The sequence below is a fragment of the Pollicipes pollicipes genome, unplaced genomic scaffold (assembly GCF_011947565.3).
Source record: "Pollicipes pollicipes isolate AB1234 unplaced genomic scaffold, Ppol_2.1 Scaffold_7243;HRSCAF=8683_pilon_pilon_pilon, whole genome shotgun sequence".
In the NCBI taxonomy this organism is placed as follows: Eukaryota; Metazoa; Arthropoda; class Thecostraca; order Pollicipedomorpha; family Pollicipedidae; genus Pollicipes; species Pollicipes pollicipes.
This window is the reverse complement of record NW_023597042.1, coordinates 23088-40751: the sequence shown is the minus strand read 5'-3', so window position 1 is coordinate 40751 and position 17664 is coordinate 23088. Positions and strand designations below refer to the sequence as shown.

The window sequence follows — 17664 nt, the reverse complement described above, 5'->3', positions numbered from 1 at the left end:
GGCGTGACGTCACAGGCGGCATGCGGAAGCGTCGTCGCCCCGGTGAAGGAGACAATACGGCGCGCGGCCGGCGGCCGTGCGTCAATTAAAGTCGGCACGCAATCAGCTGTTGGCGCGGCTTGCAGACGCGCCGCCCCGCGCGGCGAACGGCGCAGCCGCACCGCGATGAAGACGTTAGGCGTCCCCGGCGGCCGATTCTCGCGCCGCATCTGGAGCTCGCCTGTCGGGCGCCGATAACGACCCCGCCTGTACATGAATATTAAATGCGGCACGAATTCCGGTCGCTGCAGAGCGCCGGTTGAAGATGGCAGCACCGCCGCGGGCGCCAGCAGCCCGGCCCATGAAGGCGGTCGGGACCTCAGCGTCGAGCCGATCCCTGCATCATATCGAGGCGACGAAAGTCGATGATTAACGTGCCGGTTCTGCTGCCGACACGGATCGTAGGAGGGAGGCGGGGTAGGGGCGGGGGAGGGGTCTCGCGTGACGCTCCGACCAGCGCTGGCGGCGGCCGACTGCTGCTCGGGTGCCGGTCAGGACCCCGCCCCTCCCCCCCACTCCCTGCCCCTCCCCACCCCTCCAACGCTCGTGGATACGGCCACTTGGCCCCGTCCGAAATGACAGCGAATCAAGCTTTCAACAGTTCGCCGTTCCACAGCGCCAAATGAAACAACAGTGCGCATGCAATGGGGTCATAGCCGTGTTAATCGGTGCCATGTGGCTGTCATCAGGGCCTGGGGGCCCTCCCACCGGAGCTGGCGGAGGTGCTGCCCCGCTGTCGAACGGCACGCTTTATAGCGCCAGATTGGCACCCTGGGGCACAGCGGAATTGATTAAGTCCGTGCGGCAATGACGTTTTGATAAATATATACGTCGGCGCTCGTTTGGCCGGCGACACGGTTGTCGCGCCGCGGTCCCCCTCCCCCTCCCCCACGACCTCGTCGGCGCCATCTTAATTTTCCGGCTGCTTGTCTCCATATGTCACTGGCGGGACAAAGGTGGTCGCAGAGGAGCCCGACCGTAACTCAGCTAAGCTCGCGTCCGTCACCACCTGTTATTATGTAAAATTATCCCGCGACGACCGTGGCGCGCCGCGCTAATTGCTGTTTTCCTTCTGGTGGCTCGCGTGAGAGCGGGCTTGCCGAAAATATCGTCCCATGCACGGCTAATTCCACGCGCGAAGATGCTAATTAAGATATTTTTCACAGGTGTTCGCGGCAAAAACCATGCGCTCGTTGAGCGTGCACCGCTGGTATAACACGCTGATCCCGTGCACACGAGTGGCGCGGGAACAGGAACACCGCGTGGCGCCAAACCGCCGGCGGGCCGCGGGGTCGTGTGCGCTGCGAAGGCGCCGAACACAATGGCAGCGTGCAGGCGTTGTGCCTGCAGAGGCTCGCTCAGCTGAGCAGCCTGCATGTCATCGCCGAGCGGAGGAAACCGCCGTGGCGGGCGCGTTAATAGGGGGGACAAGGGGGATGGGGGGGGGGGGGGGGAGCATGAGGGAGTCTGATGTACAGTAGCATTGTGAGTTAAGTCCAAAAAACCAGCCCCGTGGACCTGTTGACGAAACTAACCACTGTTATGAGATCCAAAAAAGCCTTTTTCTGAAGATTCAAATCGATCTCAAGCCTATTTGAAATGGATCCCAAAGCTCAGGACGTCCTCAGGCGAAGTTTTCAAGGCACTGCATTCCTCGTCATAACTCTAAGAAACGCGTAAAACGCGCAGTCCTAAGAAACCCAACCACAATTTTTTATATGCGTATATATGTATGTTCTAGGTGGCTACGATCAAATGTGTTCTGAATCATGGAAACAAGCTCTTTGACCGATCAGAAACCCTTCTCCCAATGCAAAACATTTACAACCAGCCGCAAGTCCGGCAGCAATACATGCCAGGCGAGGCAGATCGCAAAACCTTCTCGGTGAAATTGAAGATCAAAGAAACTTAAGACGGGATGCATAGGCAGTCACTGGACAGAACCCCGTGGAGGCTTGTGCGGTTGGTCAGCCAAAAATTATTCACCAAAATAGATTCCCAAACGTCCCATGCCGTTATTTTAACACGTACCTTCGAGCACAAGGGCTCTTAATAAATTAATTAAATAGTCTTGGCTCCTAGGGATCATTTGCAAACACATGAAAAAAGCTTCATGGTGAAAAACCCTCTGACCAAAATCTACAAGATGTAAAACAAAAATTACGAACCACAAAAGCTGGAATTTCTTTAAGGCAACATGGATATCTACCCGCGCAAGGTTGGATATCCATGACTGAATGTCTAAATCCTAGCATCCACTCCTGCGGCGCGCGCACACGGCTGCTGCCTACATCACGGATCATAGCGCCGCCGGTTCAGATGGGGCCGCCGCCGGCCGCCGGCGCAGTCATGACCAGGCGAGGTCAGCCCCGCCCGGGGCCGGCGCGCGCGCGTGCCGCGCCCGTCTGCCATGCCGCGCGCCGTCTCACGCACGCGCGTGAACCAAACAATCGGCCGTCCGGTCCCACCGTGGCGCCCGGCTGGGACTCGGTCTTAATTACAGAGCAGACGGCGGGCGGGCCGGTCGGCCGTTTTTGCGCCGCCAGCTCGCTCTATTCAGATCAGGCTCGGTGGTCGGCATTCCTGGGGCCGGGTCAGATGGATAGCCGCCGGCGAACAATGCCGCCCCCCGCGTCGGGAGAGCGGCGGGGGGGGGGGAGGGGGCTGCGCCAGCCGCGCCTCGGAACCCGAGCCGCGCACTTTCTAAACATCACCGCCCGCGGCAGTCGGCTAATAGAAAACCCCGGGCCATACATCGGCTGTTATTAGTTACGAAATTTCACCACGACCAGTTAATTATTTCGGCGACCTGGCCTGACCCGAGGCGAGGTGCGATCCCCGTGAATGATTCTTCATTAGAAAGCTATTATTGCAGTGTGTGCGCGACTGAATGGAGCCCGCCTGACGCCGTTATTGATAGGGTTTCAACACACGGGCCGGTCGCGCCGGCCGTGGATCGGTGTTGGTACATGTCGCTGGTGGCCGGCCCCATGGCGCCCCCGCCCACGTATCGGCGGGCATCGCGGCGGCGAGGGATGAATACGACGCTGATTTATTGAAATAATAACAGAAGTTCCTTGCAGAGCCTATCCCATAATTGTATTCATGTAATGGAGGATGCACATCCGTGCACGAAATATCCTGCATGTGGCGGAGGCTGGGTCTAATTGTTACACGAGCAGGCCGTTGCAGTGTCGGTATCCCAATAATCTGGTGCCCGGGCGCGGCAGGAGCGTGACTGTGCTTCACTCAATCATCTAATGAGCGTTCTATCCCCGTCGGAGACCAGTACCGGGGCTGCTCTAGTTCCATCCCAGCCCCGTGTCAACTGCACATAGTCGCTCACATCTGCACAGCCCTGCTCACAGGCAACCCTTCCCATCATCCCGCCAGTGCGTGACATCTCGCGCTCTCTCGCGTCCGCGGCCGAGCCAGGTGACACTGTTCTCCGGCCGGCGCATGAGGTCGTGGTCGGCATTGTTCCTCCGCGACATTACGATACAGCGCGGCGAAAAGCGTCTGGGGCGGGCAGGTCAGCATTGTTCAGCTGAACACTGGGGGGAGCCGCCATTGTTGTCAGCCGTGTCGCGAGCGCGGTGAGCGCTTCCTTGCTCTGTCGCCGCGTCACAGTGTCACTGTTTCTTGCACGTGTCGCCGCATACCGGATCTTGGTGTTGCCATGCCACCTTATGCTTACCAAACTTGATACACATTTTGTGAAGTACCTCATATTTGCCCGTTGCGTACCTACTTCCCAGCTCAGCCGAGCTTATCACCTATCACCTGTCCCACCTGCTCGCGTAAACTCGTCCCACATAGCACAATGACCTGAACCGAGTCCACCAACAGCCAGCGGCGGGAGGCATCGTAGCTTACCTCTGCTCCAGCACGCGCAGGGAGCGCGGCGACATGCAGTTGACGCTCCAGTCGGTGTTGCCCTTCTCGTTGCAGATGGTGATGGAGAAGCGGCCGAAGTTGGCTCGGATCAGGTTGATGAGCTCGTCGTCGCCACACTCCAGCTTCAGCGTCGAGCCCTCGCAGGCGTACACCGTGCTGTAGCCGGCTGCAACGGGCGCACAGAGGAGGCGGGTCAAGCGCGCGGACAGGTTAGGCGCTCCAGGCGTGACACAGCCCAGGCGGGTCAGGCGCGTGGACAGGCCAGGCACTCAGGCGTGTCACAGCCTTGGCGGGTCAGGCGCACGGACAGGTCATGGCCCAGGCGTGTCACAGTCCAGGCGGGTCAGGCACATTCCGTCACGCGCAAAAGTACGTTGAACGCTGCGCCTAAAGCCTCCCCCACCATAACCCCTCCATCGGTACCGATGCGGCCGGCGGTGACGGTGGCGGAGACGGCGGCGGCGGAGGCGTCACAGGGCGCCCGCGGGACCCGTCCGCTGGATTAGGGACGACGCCGGCGTGCGCCGTTCGACGCGACCGATGAAAAATTGAGCGCGATTGAGATATCGCTCGATTGGCCGCCTCCGCCGAACGCCGATGCTATCGCTGTCATTAGCATTCTCGCCGAAAATAGAGCTAATTAATAGACCCACCCACCTGCTTTAACAAGCTATCGCAGCCAGAGTATTCCGGATCGGTCCCCATTTCCCAGGTTGAGCGATCTGGCGGCGTCATTCCATCACGAGTGGCAGACTCGGAGGGATCCTCGGCTTCCGGCGAGCAGGGACACGTGCACGGTTCGCGGGCGGCCGGGTCAGAAGCTGCTGGCGCACAGCTGACCCCTGAGTTGGTTCACCGGGATGATCGGCACGACCCGGGCGATTTTTACGACTTTTATACGAGCGCCTCCTTAATGGAGGCGTCTCTGTTGAAATCATTAAACCGGCAACGCAAGCCGCCTATCCTTTACCTGATTGGGATCGCGCCTGGAAAACAAGGTCCTCGCTAAAAGCGGGCGGAAAAAAGCCGGCCATAAAGTGATTTGCACCTTGGCAGTTAATTCAAGCCGCTGTCCCTCATTCTCCGAGACAAAAGAAGGCCTTGGTGGCGACCGCGCCGAAAGGTGGCGCGGACGTGGCGGAACAGTGCCGGACGCAGCGCGACTGCCACTGGTGGATTAATCGCGTCTTCCGACACATCGCGCCAAACAATGCCAACAGCGGGCCGGCTGGTAAATTGGTCGGCCCCTCCTCCTGGTATTGTCTTGGCCGACGCGGCTGGACGGACGGGTTTTGGCACGGCCGCCGATCAAGGGCGGCGACGTCCGCGGCGTTGGAATGCCAGTCGTCAGCCTCTCCCGCCGTGCGCAATGTTCAGCTCCAATACAATACAGCTCCGGGTACAATATTCCCCATATTTTTTTCGGGACGCGGTAGGTTTGATCCTCCGACTGGCACCAGTGGGGAGCCGGCCCCGGCCCCGCGTGCCTGGCTGCGCCCGTGCGTCGATCAAACGCCGCCGCCACGCCGGGTGGCCGCCGCTGCCGACCGGGCGACGGCGCGGGGTTAGCCCACATTAGAGTCGAGCGCGGAGGCGCTCTCTGGGCAGCCGCGCCGCTGTAATGGTGAGTAAAAGCGGAGGCGTCGGCGCACGGCCCGAGCCGGAGCAGCGCTGCCCTGCCGGGGCCGGAGCAGCGCTGCCTACTGGGGCCGGAGCAGCGCTGTCTCTGGGGCCGGAGCAGCGCTGCCTACTGGGCCTGGAGCAGCGCTGCCTACTGGGGCCGGAGCAGCGCAGTCTCTGGGGCCGGAGCAGCGCTTACTACTGGGGCCGGAGCAGCGCTGCCTACTGGGCCCGGAGGCAAAGCTGCCTGCTTGGGCCGGAGCAGCGCTGCCTCTGGGGCCGGAAGCAGCGCTGTCTCTGGGGCCGGAGCAGCGCTGTCTCTGGGGCCGGAGCAGCGCTGTCTCTGGGGCCGGAGCAGCGCTGACTACTGGGTCCGGAGCAGCGCTGCCTGCTTGGGTCGGGGGCGGCGCTGCCTGCTTGGGCCGGAGCAGCGCTGCCTGCTGAGCCCGGTTCTCGGCGCCCTCAGCTGTTCCGTGCCGACGCATCGCTTATCAAAACCGTCCAATTCGTATTAAATGAGGAGAAATATGCATCAACCAGCTTTGTTCCTCTCCTCCCTGCAGCTCGACTAATTTATGGCTCCTTTAAAATGATACAGGATCAGCTTATAAAGAGTAATTTACCATGATTTATCCATGAGAAACGGGCCTAATTAACAGTCTATGAGACCTACAGCAGGTAGTGCGGCTGGCCGCCCCCCAAACACCTTTTATTACGCCGCTGTCGGCCGAATATCAAGCGTCCGATTTTGATTTAATTTCCGCACCGGGGCTGCCGGTGGGTGCCGGCCGTTATACCGTCCCTCTCAACGGGTGCCGGGCAGGGGAGGAGTCCACCTGAGGTCGGCAGGAGGCGGGCAATGGCCACGGCATGGACAAAGAACGGCGCACGAAGCTGTTCATCGCTGGCGCGCGGCGGAGCACTCGACTTCCCTTTCATCCTTTGGCTGCGATTGAAAGACACGCTGCGCGAAAGGCTCGCAAACAAGCGGCGGCTTACCACACACATTTTGACGGGACAAAATTAGCCGGCCGGATGCACACAGCACAGCGAGAAAGTACAAACGGACGTGAACAAACACCCGCGTGAGGAACGCAGACAGATCGGTGCGCACACAAGGAAGCGGAGACACCGGGGAGCGGGCCGACTGTCGCTGAGGCTGGCCCCCCAGCAGCCTCGGCGGCCGGCTCGCCGCTCAACCGGCATTGTCCGGCCGGCCTAAGTGCGCTAACCGCCGCCTGCGTTTGGGGAAACTCTGTCAGATTTTGATGGATGAACGGTGGTTGTCGGGGGCGATAACGCGGGTCTGGCGGCCGGACTCGAGCGGCGCCTCCGGTCCCGGGCGGCAGATTCGTCCCGACCTGGGGAGGGAGGATCCACCGGCCCGCCTCCGGCCGCCCTCCGCTGCCGGTCCCCAGTCCGGACCGGGATCACCACCGATCACCAGGAGACGGCGCAGGACCACCGGAATCATCCGCTCATCAGACGACAAGCAAACAATTAAACGCGTCTGGGGCGCGGACGGACCAGCGGGCCCGTGGAGCGATGGCGGTCCATTAGGCCCGCGGCCGGCCTCCTTAAACACCCGTCAGAGGGCTGTCGCGCGTCCCCGCTGACAAGAAACGGGTGGGCCGGCCCGTGATAGATGGCCCGTGTCGGCCGTCATCGTCTGTGCGCGTAGGCAGCGCTGTGCCATTTTCATTATCTGTCGGTGCGCCTCCGGCCGTGACGGTCGTGCCGATCTGGCCGTCAGGGGGGGGGGGGGGGCGTCAGGGGGAGGGGGACGCTACCAACACCGGACCTCCCGTGTCGCGGTCCGGCGACTCGGTCCAGCCGCGCGCCGCGGGGAGCCCGGCTCCGCCCCGCCAACTGACGGCCCACAAAAAAGGTCGTCTTCGGCGGTCGTTCCGCGGCGCCCGGTGAGAAGCTGCGGTGGGTGCGGACCAGCGGTCCCAGACTGCGACCAGCTGGAGGACCAGCGGCGCCAGTGAGTGGGAGGGAAGGTGTCACCCGACCAGCACACCAGCGCACGGCGGCTGACGGCCGACAGAAGCCCAGCCAGCTGTGGCTGACCGGCGGCGACCAGTTTTTCATTCAAGCGGTGCCTCGCGGTCCAGCTTCGAGCGAGCGCGCCTAACGATCCCGGCTTCCAGCCGCTGTTTATTCTCTGCGGTCGTCGGCCGTGTCTCCGGAGTGCTCTGCTGGGGACAGCGAGCGCCCCCCGTCGCGCTCCGGCGGGGAATCTAAGCGGGGCAGCGCACCGGGAGCGGGAAGTTGGGACAAAAGTCCGGGGGTTCAGCTTCGCCCGGCGCCGCGCGCTGTCAACAGCGCCAAGATTTGCGGCTGAAATTAAATCGCTGTAATCTTCTTTTGCTGGGCTCGATTCAGATTCGGCAGCAATTTGTTGGAGTCGAGGAAGAAAATGAGTTGCAGACAAGTAAGTTTCAAAGAAAACGACAGGGCGAAAAATTACACCGGGCCGTGGACCATTTGGGAGAAGATATTCGAAAGAAAAGGAGGCGCTGATTAAAAAGCTGCGCTCCGTTGAGCGCCACCTGTTCTGAATATCAAAATGACAACCCGCGACAACTCAGCGTTTTCAGCAATGAGTCGGCCATTCGCTTAGGTCGGCATGGCTTCTGTCGCACCGCCGTGTGAGTCAGTTTTTAACTGCCGCTGGCCGGCCGAACCCGACTGCATTCTTTAAGCGGAGGAAGCGCCTCGGCTTTAGGGGATCCAGGGGCGGGGCTCCGCGCGCCTTTCCAGGTCAGGCTTTATTGATGGAGAGCTCGGACAAAAACTCGATCCCGGACCGCGAGCGGCGCGGCGTAAGACCGCAGCGGGATATAACCGCAGCACCGGAAAGAGCTGTCGATTCAGCCGCAGCCGTGCCGTTTCCAAGCCGGACGGCGATGGCCGCGCTCAGAAAAAAAACGCCCCGTTGTCCCGACCCGGTTCGTATCAGGGAGGCTACGCCGAGAAGCCGGCAGCATCCGTGTCTTCTCGGCTATATCTGTGTTAGGGGGACAGGAGGGCACGGATCGAACGCACGGACCCGCGCTTAAAAGATATCAACCGCACGGCCCAAGTACGGCGACGTAAACATGTCAGTTGCAGCTGTAAGAACCAGGCCGATATTTGATTGCAATCGTAAAAGTCGGCATTCGCCAGTAAAACTTGATTTACAAATTGGTTTTTGTACCGATCATATGCATACGATTGGGTCGGTCGGAAGGCTGCCCGAGGGAGCGCCGACGCCATTAGGGCGGAAGGGGCACGGCGTCACTGATCGAGTCCGGCCACTCGACGGCTGTAATTGTGATGGAGTGCGCTCACTGTCGGGGGGACCGAGCCGGTCAGAGCCTGGTCCCGGCGCGCCACCATGACCGATGGCAGCGCGGGGCCGCTGCCCATCAGCGCCGTCGTCGCCGACGGGGCGCCCCGGCGCCGCAGCGTCGTTGCAGCGCTACGCTCGCCCTCGCTGCTGGGCGCCGAGCGGCCTCGCCGGCGCCAGCGGAGGGGCGCGACCGTAGCCACCCTCGCCAGCCGCAGATACGCTGGCGCCGCGACGCGCGTCCGCTGTAACCTGCCGCTGTCGTAACGCCGTCGCAGTGCCGGCGATAGCGTCCGACCGGACAAAGCCGGTCAGCCGCGCCCTGACAGGTGACCGCGCGGCTAATAGAGCCGGCCGGCCGTATCGGCCGCGCATCGGCGCAGTGGGCATTACGCTGGCGGCCGGCTGCTAATGCAATGCTCGCGGCCACTGCGCATGGTAGCATCGCGCGGGCCCGCGGATCGCGGCTCGCGGCTCGCGGCCCGCGACTCGCGGCCTGCCGCCCGCACATGCCACCGCTGTGGCCGGACCATTGTGACCCGGGCTGGCGGGGCGGCGGGCGGCGGGGGTGGCGGCAGCGCCCCCATGCGGCGTTAATGTCCGCCTCAAACGCCGCCGACAAAACACCTGAGAGGACGGCCGTCAAGCGGCCGGGCACCGGAGAACGAGTCAATTACGGCCAGCCTGACAGAGGCCGCGTCACCGGTCCCCTGACCGCGCGTCACCGGCCCCAGCCGTGGGAACGTGCCGCCTCGACGGCCGTCACACCGCCGCCGCCCATTATTCCAGAAAAATTTGTCGCCCCCGCGGCCAGGCGCGGCCGCCTGGAGTAATTGTCAAAATAATTGAAAGACGGGTAATTGGCAGTTTCCGCGGCGTAGCTGGAGCGCCGCCGCCGGCGCGGCCAGGCTCGGCCGGACACGGTCGGGCCGGCGCAGCCAGGTGTCTGACCGGCTACCGCTCGGATTCGCGCGCAGGTCGGCGGGCGGTTCCATCAGATCGGCGATAGCGCGCCACATAAAAACCATGAGCCGGAGAGGTGTTTGTACCGCGGCAGCAGGACGGATGCGGGCGGCCTGCGCCGCTGGCGGACGGCCAGGGCCGTGTCCACGCCGGCTGACAGGCGCAGAGTGATCGGCAAAGAGTCGACGAGTGTTTACGCCCCGTTATCTGCCGGGCCTCCCCTACTAATGGATCTGATGTCATGCCGTCTCCGCGGCCGCCCCGAGCCGGCGCTCCAGCTCGCCGGGGCAAGGACGCAACCTCCCCGAAGGCAGCGGCGCGGTTCGGCAAGCTCGACCGGCGGCGCAGCGGCGCGGACCACCGCGGCCAGCTGTACCAACGCGGGGCAGGACGGCCCGTGGGCACCGGCGCCGCGGGCAGGACGGCCCGCGGGCACCCGCGCCGCGGGCCGTCCTGCCCGTGGGGCACCGGCACAAGCCCCTTTCCCAGCGGCACCGCTGGCGGAACACCGAGGCCCGGGGCGACTCCTCAGCGGCGGCAGTCAGCACTTCCCCGCGCCACACCGACGCGGCGCCGGCGCCGGCGCCCGGCCTGTCGGCGGCCGCCCGCAGCTCGACGGGGATGGTCGCGCTGGGAGGGTCGGCCCCCGGTTGACAGACCGCCCCCCGCCGACCGGCAGGGGAGGCGCGGCGGCGACCGCCAGCTGACGCGACCCCTGACCGGTCAGCCCCGCCCCCCGGCGGCCGCAAGCTGACGCGGCCGGCGCCGACCGCCGCCCGCCAAATAACACGCGGTCCGACCAGAAGGAAACGGTTCAATCACCCAAATTGCGGCGAATTGGCCACCTACCGTCTAATTTCTGGCCGGCCTGGCCGCGCGTTCGCGCCGATTCGCGCACGGCGTGTCGGAAAATTGCCGGGCGGAGACAGGGGCCGTCAAAGTTTGCGCCGGATCAGCCGGGCAATTACCAGTCGAGCCGAACAGGGAAGGCGCACAATGCCCGCGGGGGCGGCCCGACAGAAAGAGAAAGGATGCGGCGAGGGACGCCCGCTTCCGATCGCCCGGCATAGCGCTCCCCCCAGCCGCCCCCGAACCCTCACCCCCACAGCGGCCGCCCTCCGGTCGTCCTGCCGAGAGCACGCACAACAGACGGCGGTCGGGCGCACGCCTGCCCGGCGTGGCGGCGACGGCGGCGGCGGCATGCCGGGCAGATCCGGTCACCGGATATGCCGCACAAGTGTGATAATGACGCGGCACCCCTTGCCGTGATGGACGGCCGGCGCTAGATGGCGCGCGAGTGGCGCGCGAGTGGCCGCCATCAGCCGCAGCGCGCACCTCCAAATGGGCGCACCGATCGGAGGGAGCGCGGCGATGGCTCGACGCACGGCTGTCGCTTATTGCGGCCGCAGGCCTCAGGTCGGTGACCGCTGACGGCGCGCCCAGCCGCGCTGGCAGTCCAGCGCCAGCGCTACAGAGGAGGAGCCTGGCCGGCGGAGTCGACATCGCGGCGAGCTGGCCGCGAGAAGCACTGGGCAGAGATGAGGAGCAGCTGAGCAAGAGCAGAGGGGGGAGGTGGGAAAGAGAAGGCGCGTCAAAACGGGAGAGACACAGAGAGCGGGAGAGGAGGAGAGAGGGAGGCGGGGGGGCGCGTGGTCAGCTATACAAAGGACACAGTGACATCGGTTCCGCCGCGTTGATTACAGACTGCTGCCGTCCGGGAACCATTTAATACGTGTTATCACAAATGCGGGCCTGTCGGGACCCCACACCGCACGCGCAGCTGCCGGCCGTGGGTGCGAGGGTGCTCGGCCCAGGTGGTGGGGAGGGGCCGGCCGACGCAGGCCTCCGGGGACCGGGCGCCCTCGAGGCCAGCTGAGATCCCGCACCCGGCCCAGCAAAAGGACCGGCCGCCTATTGCAACGATAAATTTCTTCGGCGGAATTTAATTGGACCAAAGGGGAACGGAGCCAAATAGTTGCCTCGAAAGCGAGCGACAGGGACGAATTGGCCCCCGCTAACTGGCTGTTTTCCCTGATAATTGCAGGGGCCCAGCGCGCCCATCGCGGCAGACGGAGCGCCGCTGAGCGGCATCCGAGCGACGGCAACGTGACGCTGAGTGACCATTGTTCGGTGCGGGCTGACGCGGCACCGACACGGTCACGTTCGCTCGGCGGACGTCCCCGCGCCCGACCCGGCCGCCGAATCCATTAACCTGCCGCCCGAGCAGCGGCGGGGTTGATCAGACTCTCTGGCCGCGGCCGCGCCGGCCAGACGGCGTCATTTGCTGTGCCGGGAATGAGATGATTAGAGGAGGCCCGGCATGGAGGGGCGGCCGGCCCGGTCTCGGCCGCCGGCCAGCACCCAGCTCGCAGGAGGCGGCGACCTCCGTCGGCCGGCGTGCCCACCGCAGCTCGCTCACCGAAACCTCGTATGGAAATGCGCCCCCGCCTCCCGTTACCATCTAAATAGCATAGATTGTGATAAACTGCGCCGTCGATGACATTTGAAATGTAAATAAACGTGCGGTGAGAATCGTTTCTTCCAGTCGCCGAGCGGCGGCCGGGCCGACGCACTAACGGCGCGCCGCCGCGCCAGCTGACCTGTCGACGATCCCGGCGCGCGACTGCGTCGCCGGCGCCGCAGACGCCGCGACCACCATTGTTTGCCCACACCGAGAACAATCTTGAGATGCTATGCGTCACACGGGAATAATTATTAACGCTATGAATTATGGAGAGGCCGGGAAATTATAGTCTCCGAACGCTGGTATGTGCGAAGGGATGATGAGGCGTAAGGACGAGGATGGTATGCGGCCGCAGCGCTAAATGGCCCTTCTGGTCGCCTCGGTGACGATGTGGGCTGATAAAGCGAAGATGTCCGGGTGACAGGAATAACTAGCGGCGGCCGGGCCGCAGCGACCGGGCGGATACCGCCCGCGTCCTGTTTACACTGCAGCGGAGCTCGCCGCGATCGGCCGATACCACTGCCGGCGATAGGGCCGCCCCCTGGGAATGGCACAATGGACCGCTCCGTGAGCGCGACTCGCACCTCGCGCCGGCTTATAAATTGCCTTGGGTTAAGTGAGTGTCGAATTTGACAGGTCATCCATGTTATGAAGAATGATTCTAGTTTATATAAATTATGTAAAACATTTCGACGGACACGGGATGATGTATCGCGATGTGATTCGAACCAAGTGAGGAAACCCGAATAGACGAGAATCGCTAATTAGCCCAACGGAAGAGGTCATGAACCGCCCCTAAACGGCGCTACAAGGGTGCTTATGTTACACGCCGTGCACATGTGTTTTCATATGCAAATTGCAGCCAGGAGTGGTTTGCCAGTTGGCACAGCTTTAGAAAGCTGCCAAGGACACGAAATGCAAGTGCGATGAGGGTCGGAATTTATGTCGAAGCCCGTATCAGATGGTGTACGTACAACCGGCAAAAGAGCGAGTTTACCCGTGTTATTAACGAGACGGTTTGAGCCATCGCTTACGGCCGGGCGCGGCCTGAGCGGGCGCCGCTCCAGCTCGGCTGGAACGCCACCTGCACACCAGCCGCGGCGGCAGCAGCCCCCCCCCCCGCCCCCCCCCCCGATGACGTCACAACAGCGCCGCTGACTTCAGCCGACCTATTCGTCTTAGGCGGCGCGCAGTGATGGCCGGTGCGGCGGGCCCGTCACGCGCCGGGCACAACGACGCCCCTGTGCCGCGCCGGACCCCGACCGCCAAGTATACCGGGGCCGCGCGCCGCGCGCGCCGGCGACAGGCGCTCGTTGTCCGCGCCGCTGGCGCCGGCGCGCGTCCGCCGACGACGGGCGATCGGTGCCCACTTCCTGCCGCTGTTTTGCCGCCGCCGACAATGAGTAATGAATCGGGGAAGCAGCAGTCAGCGGGGCGCGTTTTTGTAATCAGTTGAGAAGGCGGCGGCGGCGGCAGCGACCTGTCGTCGCCGCCGCGCCCCTCCCGCCGCCGTTCGGCCCGTCTCGAAGCCCTCACCCAGGCGGGTAGTTAGTTCCCCCCCTCCCCCTCCCCCCGTCGGCGCTCTGACGCGCAAAAAACTGCCGCCGCGAAACAAATAGTGTACCGCGTCCACTAAGGGTTCGTATTTTAGTCGGCCGAGTAGTCATTTGTTGCCGCCGGCGCTCCGGTCTGGCGGCGGCGACGGCGACACGGGAGCGCCTCGCCACGGCCGACGTGACCGCCGGCTCGTCGGGGCCGGCCAGCGACGATCGAGCACCGGAGCAGCCCTGGTGATGAATTTTTAAACCCCGCGAACACCCGTCTGGGGTATCGTGAGCGACCGCGCGGTGGGCAAGACCAGGATATTGCGCCATCAAGGGGCCGGCTTTCAATTAGTTCGACCCAGATGTATCCCAATTTACGGCGGCCGTCGCCGATAAAGCAGGCGGTGTTCGCGAGACGGAGCGAGGGGAGAATGAGCCGCCCGACGCCGTCTGTTTTCCGCCGGCTCTTCAATAGTCGAGAGCCGGCCAAGGAATTACCGGGATTACAGGAACAGCGGGGGCCCCGATCTGGAAACAAATAAACCGACGCCGCTCCATCGGCGCTGGCTCACCAGTGCGGCCGCGGCCCGCACAAACGAGACGTTTTTCAATCCGGCCGGCGCGCGGCGGGAGGCGCCCTCAGTAAACACGGGTGCGAGCGGCGGCGCGCAGGGCCATCGGCCGCGCCGGATCAGCCGCTGGCGCGCCATCCGCCGTCAGCCGGCGGCCATCAGCAGCGCCGCTAACTTATGCTTTTGTTTTCCGTCGGGCCCGGCGGCCGCGCCGGCGGCGGAAATCGAACGTCATCCGTGTCGAGTAACGGTGCGATATCGAGCTGGCGTCGTCGAGCGTCTCCGGGGCGTCGCCTCGCCTCGCCTCGCCCCGCGCGGCCCCGTGCGCAGCCGGCACCAATTTATGCCGTCTGTTAATTGATTGGAGGGCGGCGAGCGCGCTCTCCCACGAGCGGGCGGGCGGCCGGGAGGTCAGGTCGACGGCGCGCGCCAGAGGTCAGACGGCCCGCTCTCGGGACCGGCCCGAGGTCGGCGACTGAGACGCGGCCTCGGGCGCGTGTTTGGAGACGGGGTGGACCGGCCGGGACGGGCCGCGCCAGACGGCGAAGTCATCCGACGGTGAAGTCACTGCGGGAAAGTCGGGGAGACGGCCTGCGCATCTGCCGGCGCCGGCCGCCGACAGGGGTGCCGTCATCAGCAGTGCCTCATCGAGGCGTGCCCGGCCGGCCGCGGCGCCTGCATGCTGATGCCCCCCCCCCCCCCGTCTCTCTCCTACAGCGGCTAGCCAGCAGCCGCCCGCGCCGCCCATCGTCGAGCCTTCTTAATTGATTCGATTCACGGCTAACCCCGGAGTCTTCCGCTGATTGAGACGAAACATGACGCGCCGGCGGCGAGAGGCGCGACGGTCGCTTGGTCGTCGGGGCCACCGAACGCCCCGAGATCCGATCCATACCCCACCGCGGCCGGAGCCACACCGAGCAGACCCGCACACCACAGCGGCCGGACCCACACCGAGCAGGCCACACACCGCCGCGCCGCCGGCCGGAACGTAGCGTGATCCGCGCCATTCTGTAAAACAATGTTGTACCCCATTTGTAATACATCAAATCGCCGCGCGCGCACCGCGTTTTTTGTGCTGTCCGGGCCTGTCCTGGCGCGCGCGGGCGCCATCTGGTGCTCTGGTCGGCTCGCGGCCCCGCCTGTCCGTACAGGTGGCCCGGCCGACCGCGTAAAAACAGCGTGTCGGCAAGGGTCAGATCGGCGCGCTGTCGGGCGCTACGGCCGCCTCTCTCGACGCCGCGCCGCGGGCAGGACACAGCGGCGGCCCCACTATCAGCGGCGCTAATGGCGCACCAAAGGGGCACAATTACGGCGCGCGGAGAGGCCGCCGGCGCGGTGCGCACGCACAGGCGGTGATCATGGCCACGCCGCCGCCGCCGCCGCGCCCGCATCACGGTCGGCCGGCAGTCATGGTGCTCCGGTCGTGCACGACGAGAGGCATTGTCCGGCCCAGCGGGCGCCGGCCTCGCCCGGCCGCCCAGCGCAGCGCCGGCCAGCGCCGGCCAGCAGCCCAGAATGAGATGTTTGCCGGCCCGCCCTAATAACAGTCCGTAAAAACACGCCGCACGGCCGAGATTCGCGGCCGCCGCGCCCGCCGGCCGCCGTTCAAAGCAGCGGGCGAGCGGGCGGCCGGCACACTGGAAAGTGAGCTCTATGGGCGCCCGGTCGGCCGGTCACCCGCAGGCTTAGAACAGTAGATCTAATGGTCCCGAGTAACACCAGAACACGCCCGTAGTCAAATGGCAAAATCATTCCTTGTCTATTAATAACGGACGGCCCGGCGGCCGGACCTATTACGGCGCGGTCTGGACGCGGAGCGCACCCACTTCCGACCCCTCAGAGGCGTGCAGTGCACGCACCGCCGACCGGCCGGAGGCGACTCCTGCCACGTCACGTCCGCCGCCAGACAGCCGCCTCGACGGCCGCCAGCTCTGCACCTCCGATGAAGACATCTCCACTGATACAAATCGCCAAATTATGCTGATTATTGTGAGCTGGGCCAATAACTGTGGTGGAACAGTAGGCGGAGTCGGCGGCGGGTCGGTGGGGTCACTGCCGTTCGCGCCATTAATTACCGGCCATGCACCGTCACCAGGTGCGCTGGAGCGGCTGGGTGGATCCGCCGACGGCCGGCGGTACAACACGCGACCCTGGGCCGGCGGCGTCGCCGGAGATCGGGGCCAATTCAGCGGCGGCCAGACGGCGGCCGGTCGGACGCCGCACCCGCCCACAGGGACGACACCCGAGCGGCCGTACATCAGCCCCCGCCCGGCCGGCCGACAGGCGCCGGCGCAGTCGGCCTGACCTGAGAGGGCGCGGCGCGCAACCAGAGTCGACTCCAGCCGGCGGCACCAGCTCCGAGCACGCCCCGGCCGGCGGCGTCAGCTCCAGGGCACCCCGGTCGGCCACGGCCGCGCTGGCCGCCCGGTCGCTACGTTCGGAGAGGGAGGTGCGACACGACCCCGGAAAAAGCACGCAGCCGTCACGCAGCCCGGCCATCAATCGGCTGGCGACGCGCCGTCAGATTATGCGAGGCAACGCTGCAGAAAATTAACGGCGGCTCCGGTTTCACAATGGCGGGCGCCGCAGCCGCGTGTCCTGCACGGCCGTCGTTTGGCGCGGAAACGGCGCGCCAAATGAGCCGCTGGCAGGGAAGCCGGGATTACGCTCATAAAGGAAACGGCCGTGTCGCGGCACCTGGCAATGGGCCGTGCGGTTTGTCTGTGGCAGGGCAGCTTAGGGCGGCGGGGCGCTCGGCGGGAAGGCTGCACCGATTGCGGGGCGGCCGTTCAGCGGGCAGCCACTTACCTTCGGCGGAGCAGGTAGACGCCAGCACGGCCAGGAGCAGCGTCGCCAGGGCAGCACGGCGCCGCGCCACACACATCTTGCGCAGTCTGCAAAGAAAAATTAAAAGTCTTAATGAGGTCGGTCGCATTCGCTTCATTGTCGATTCAGTTTGGCACGGTCGCGATCAAAACAGTGAATAATGACGTTTCAAATTTCCGCACGTCTTGGGCGTGCTCGCGGACGGAGGAGCTATTGATTGGGAGCGTCGGGCGGCTGACAAAGACAGCTCTCGCCCGGGTCCCCAGAGCCCGCCGGCCCGCCGGCCGCGGCTCGAGTCGACTCTCCTCCGCGCCCATCCCGGCGGCGTACATAAATACGGGGCCGCGGCACGGTACGTGACCACAGCAATAAGGCGGGCCGCATAAATCAGCGGCACGGCCGACC

At 64.6% G+C, this 17664-nt stretch overlaps 1 protein-coding gene across 1 annotated transcript in view; it reads right to left on the bottom strand.

Moving 5' to 3' along the window:
* The window catches only part of LOC119110882 (latrophilin Cirl-like), a 20619-nt gene extending 3295 nt beyond the window's left edge, over positions 1 to 17324 (bottom strand). Inside the window, exons 1-2 of the mRNA XM_037234759.1 lie at positions 17242 to 17324; positions 3916 to 4102 (exon numbers count right to left, since the gene is read on the bottom strand). Coding sequence (XP_037090654.1) covers positions 3916 to 4102; positions 17242 to 17317 — 263 coding nt within the window. The 5' untranslated portion in view covers positions 17318 to 17324. The remainder of the gene's footprint in view (positions 1 to 3915; positions 4103 to 17241) is intronic.
* Positions 17325 to 17664: the final 340 nt, after the last annotated feature.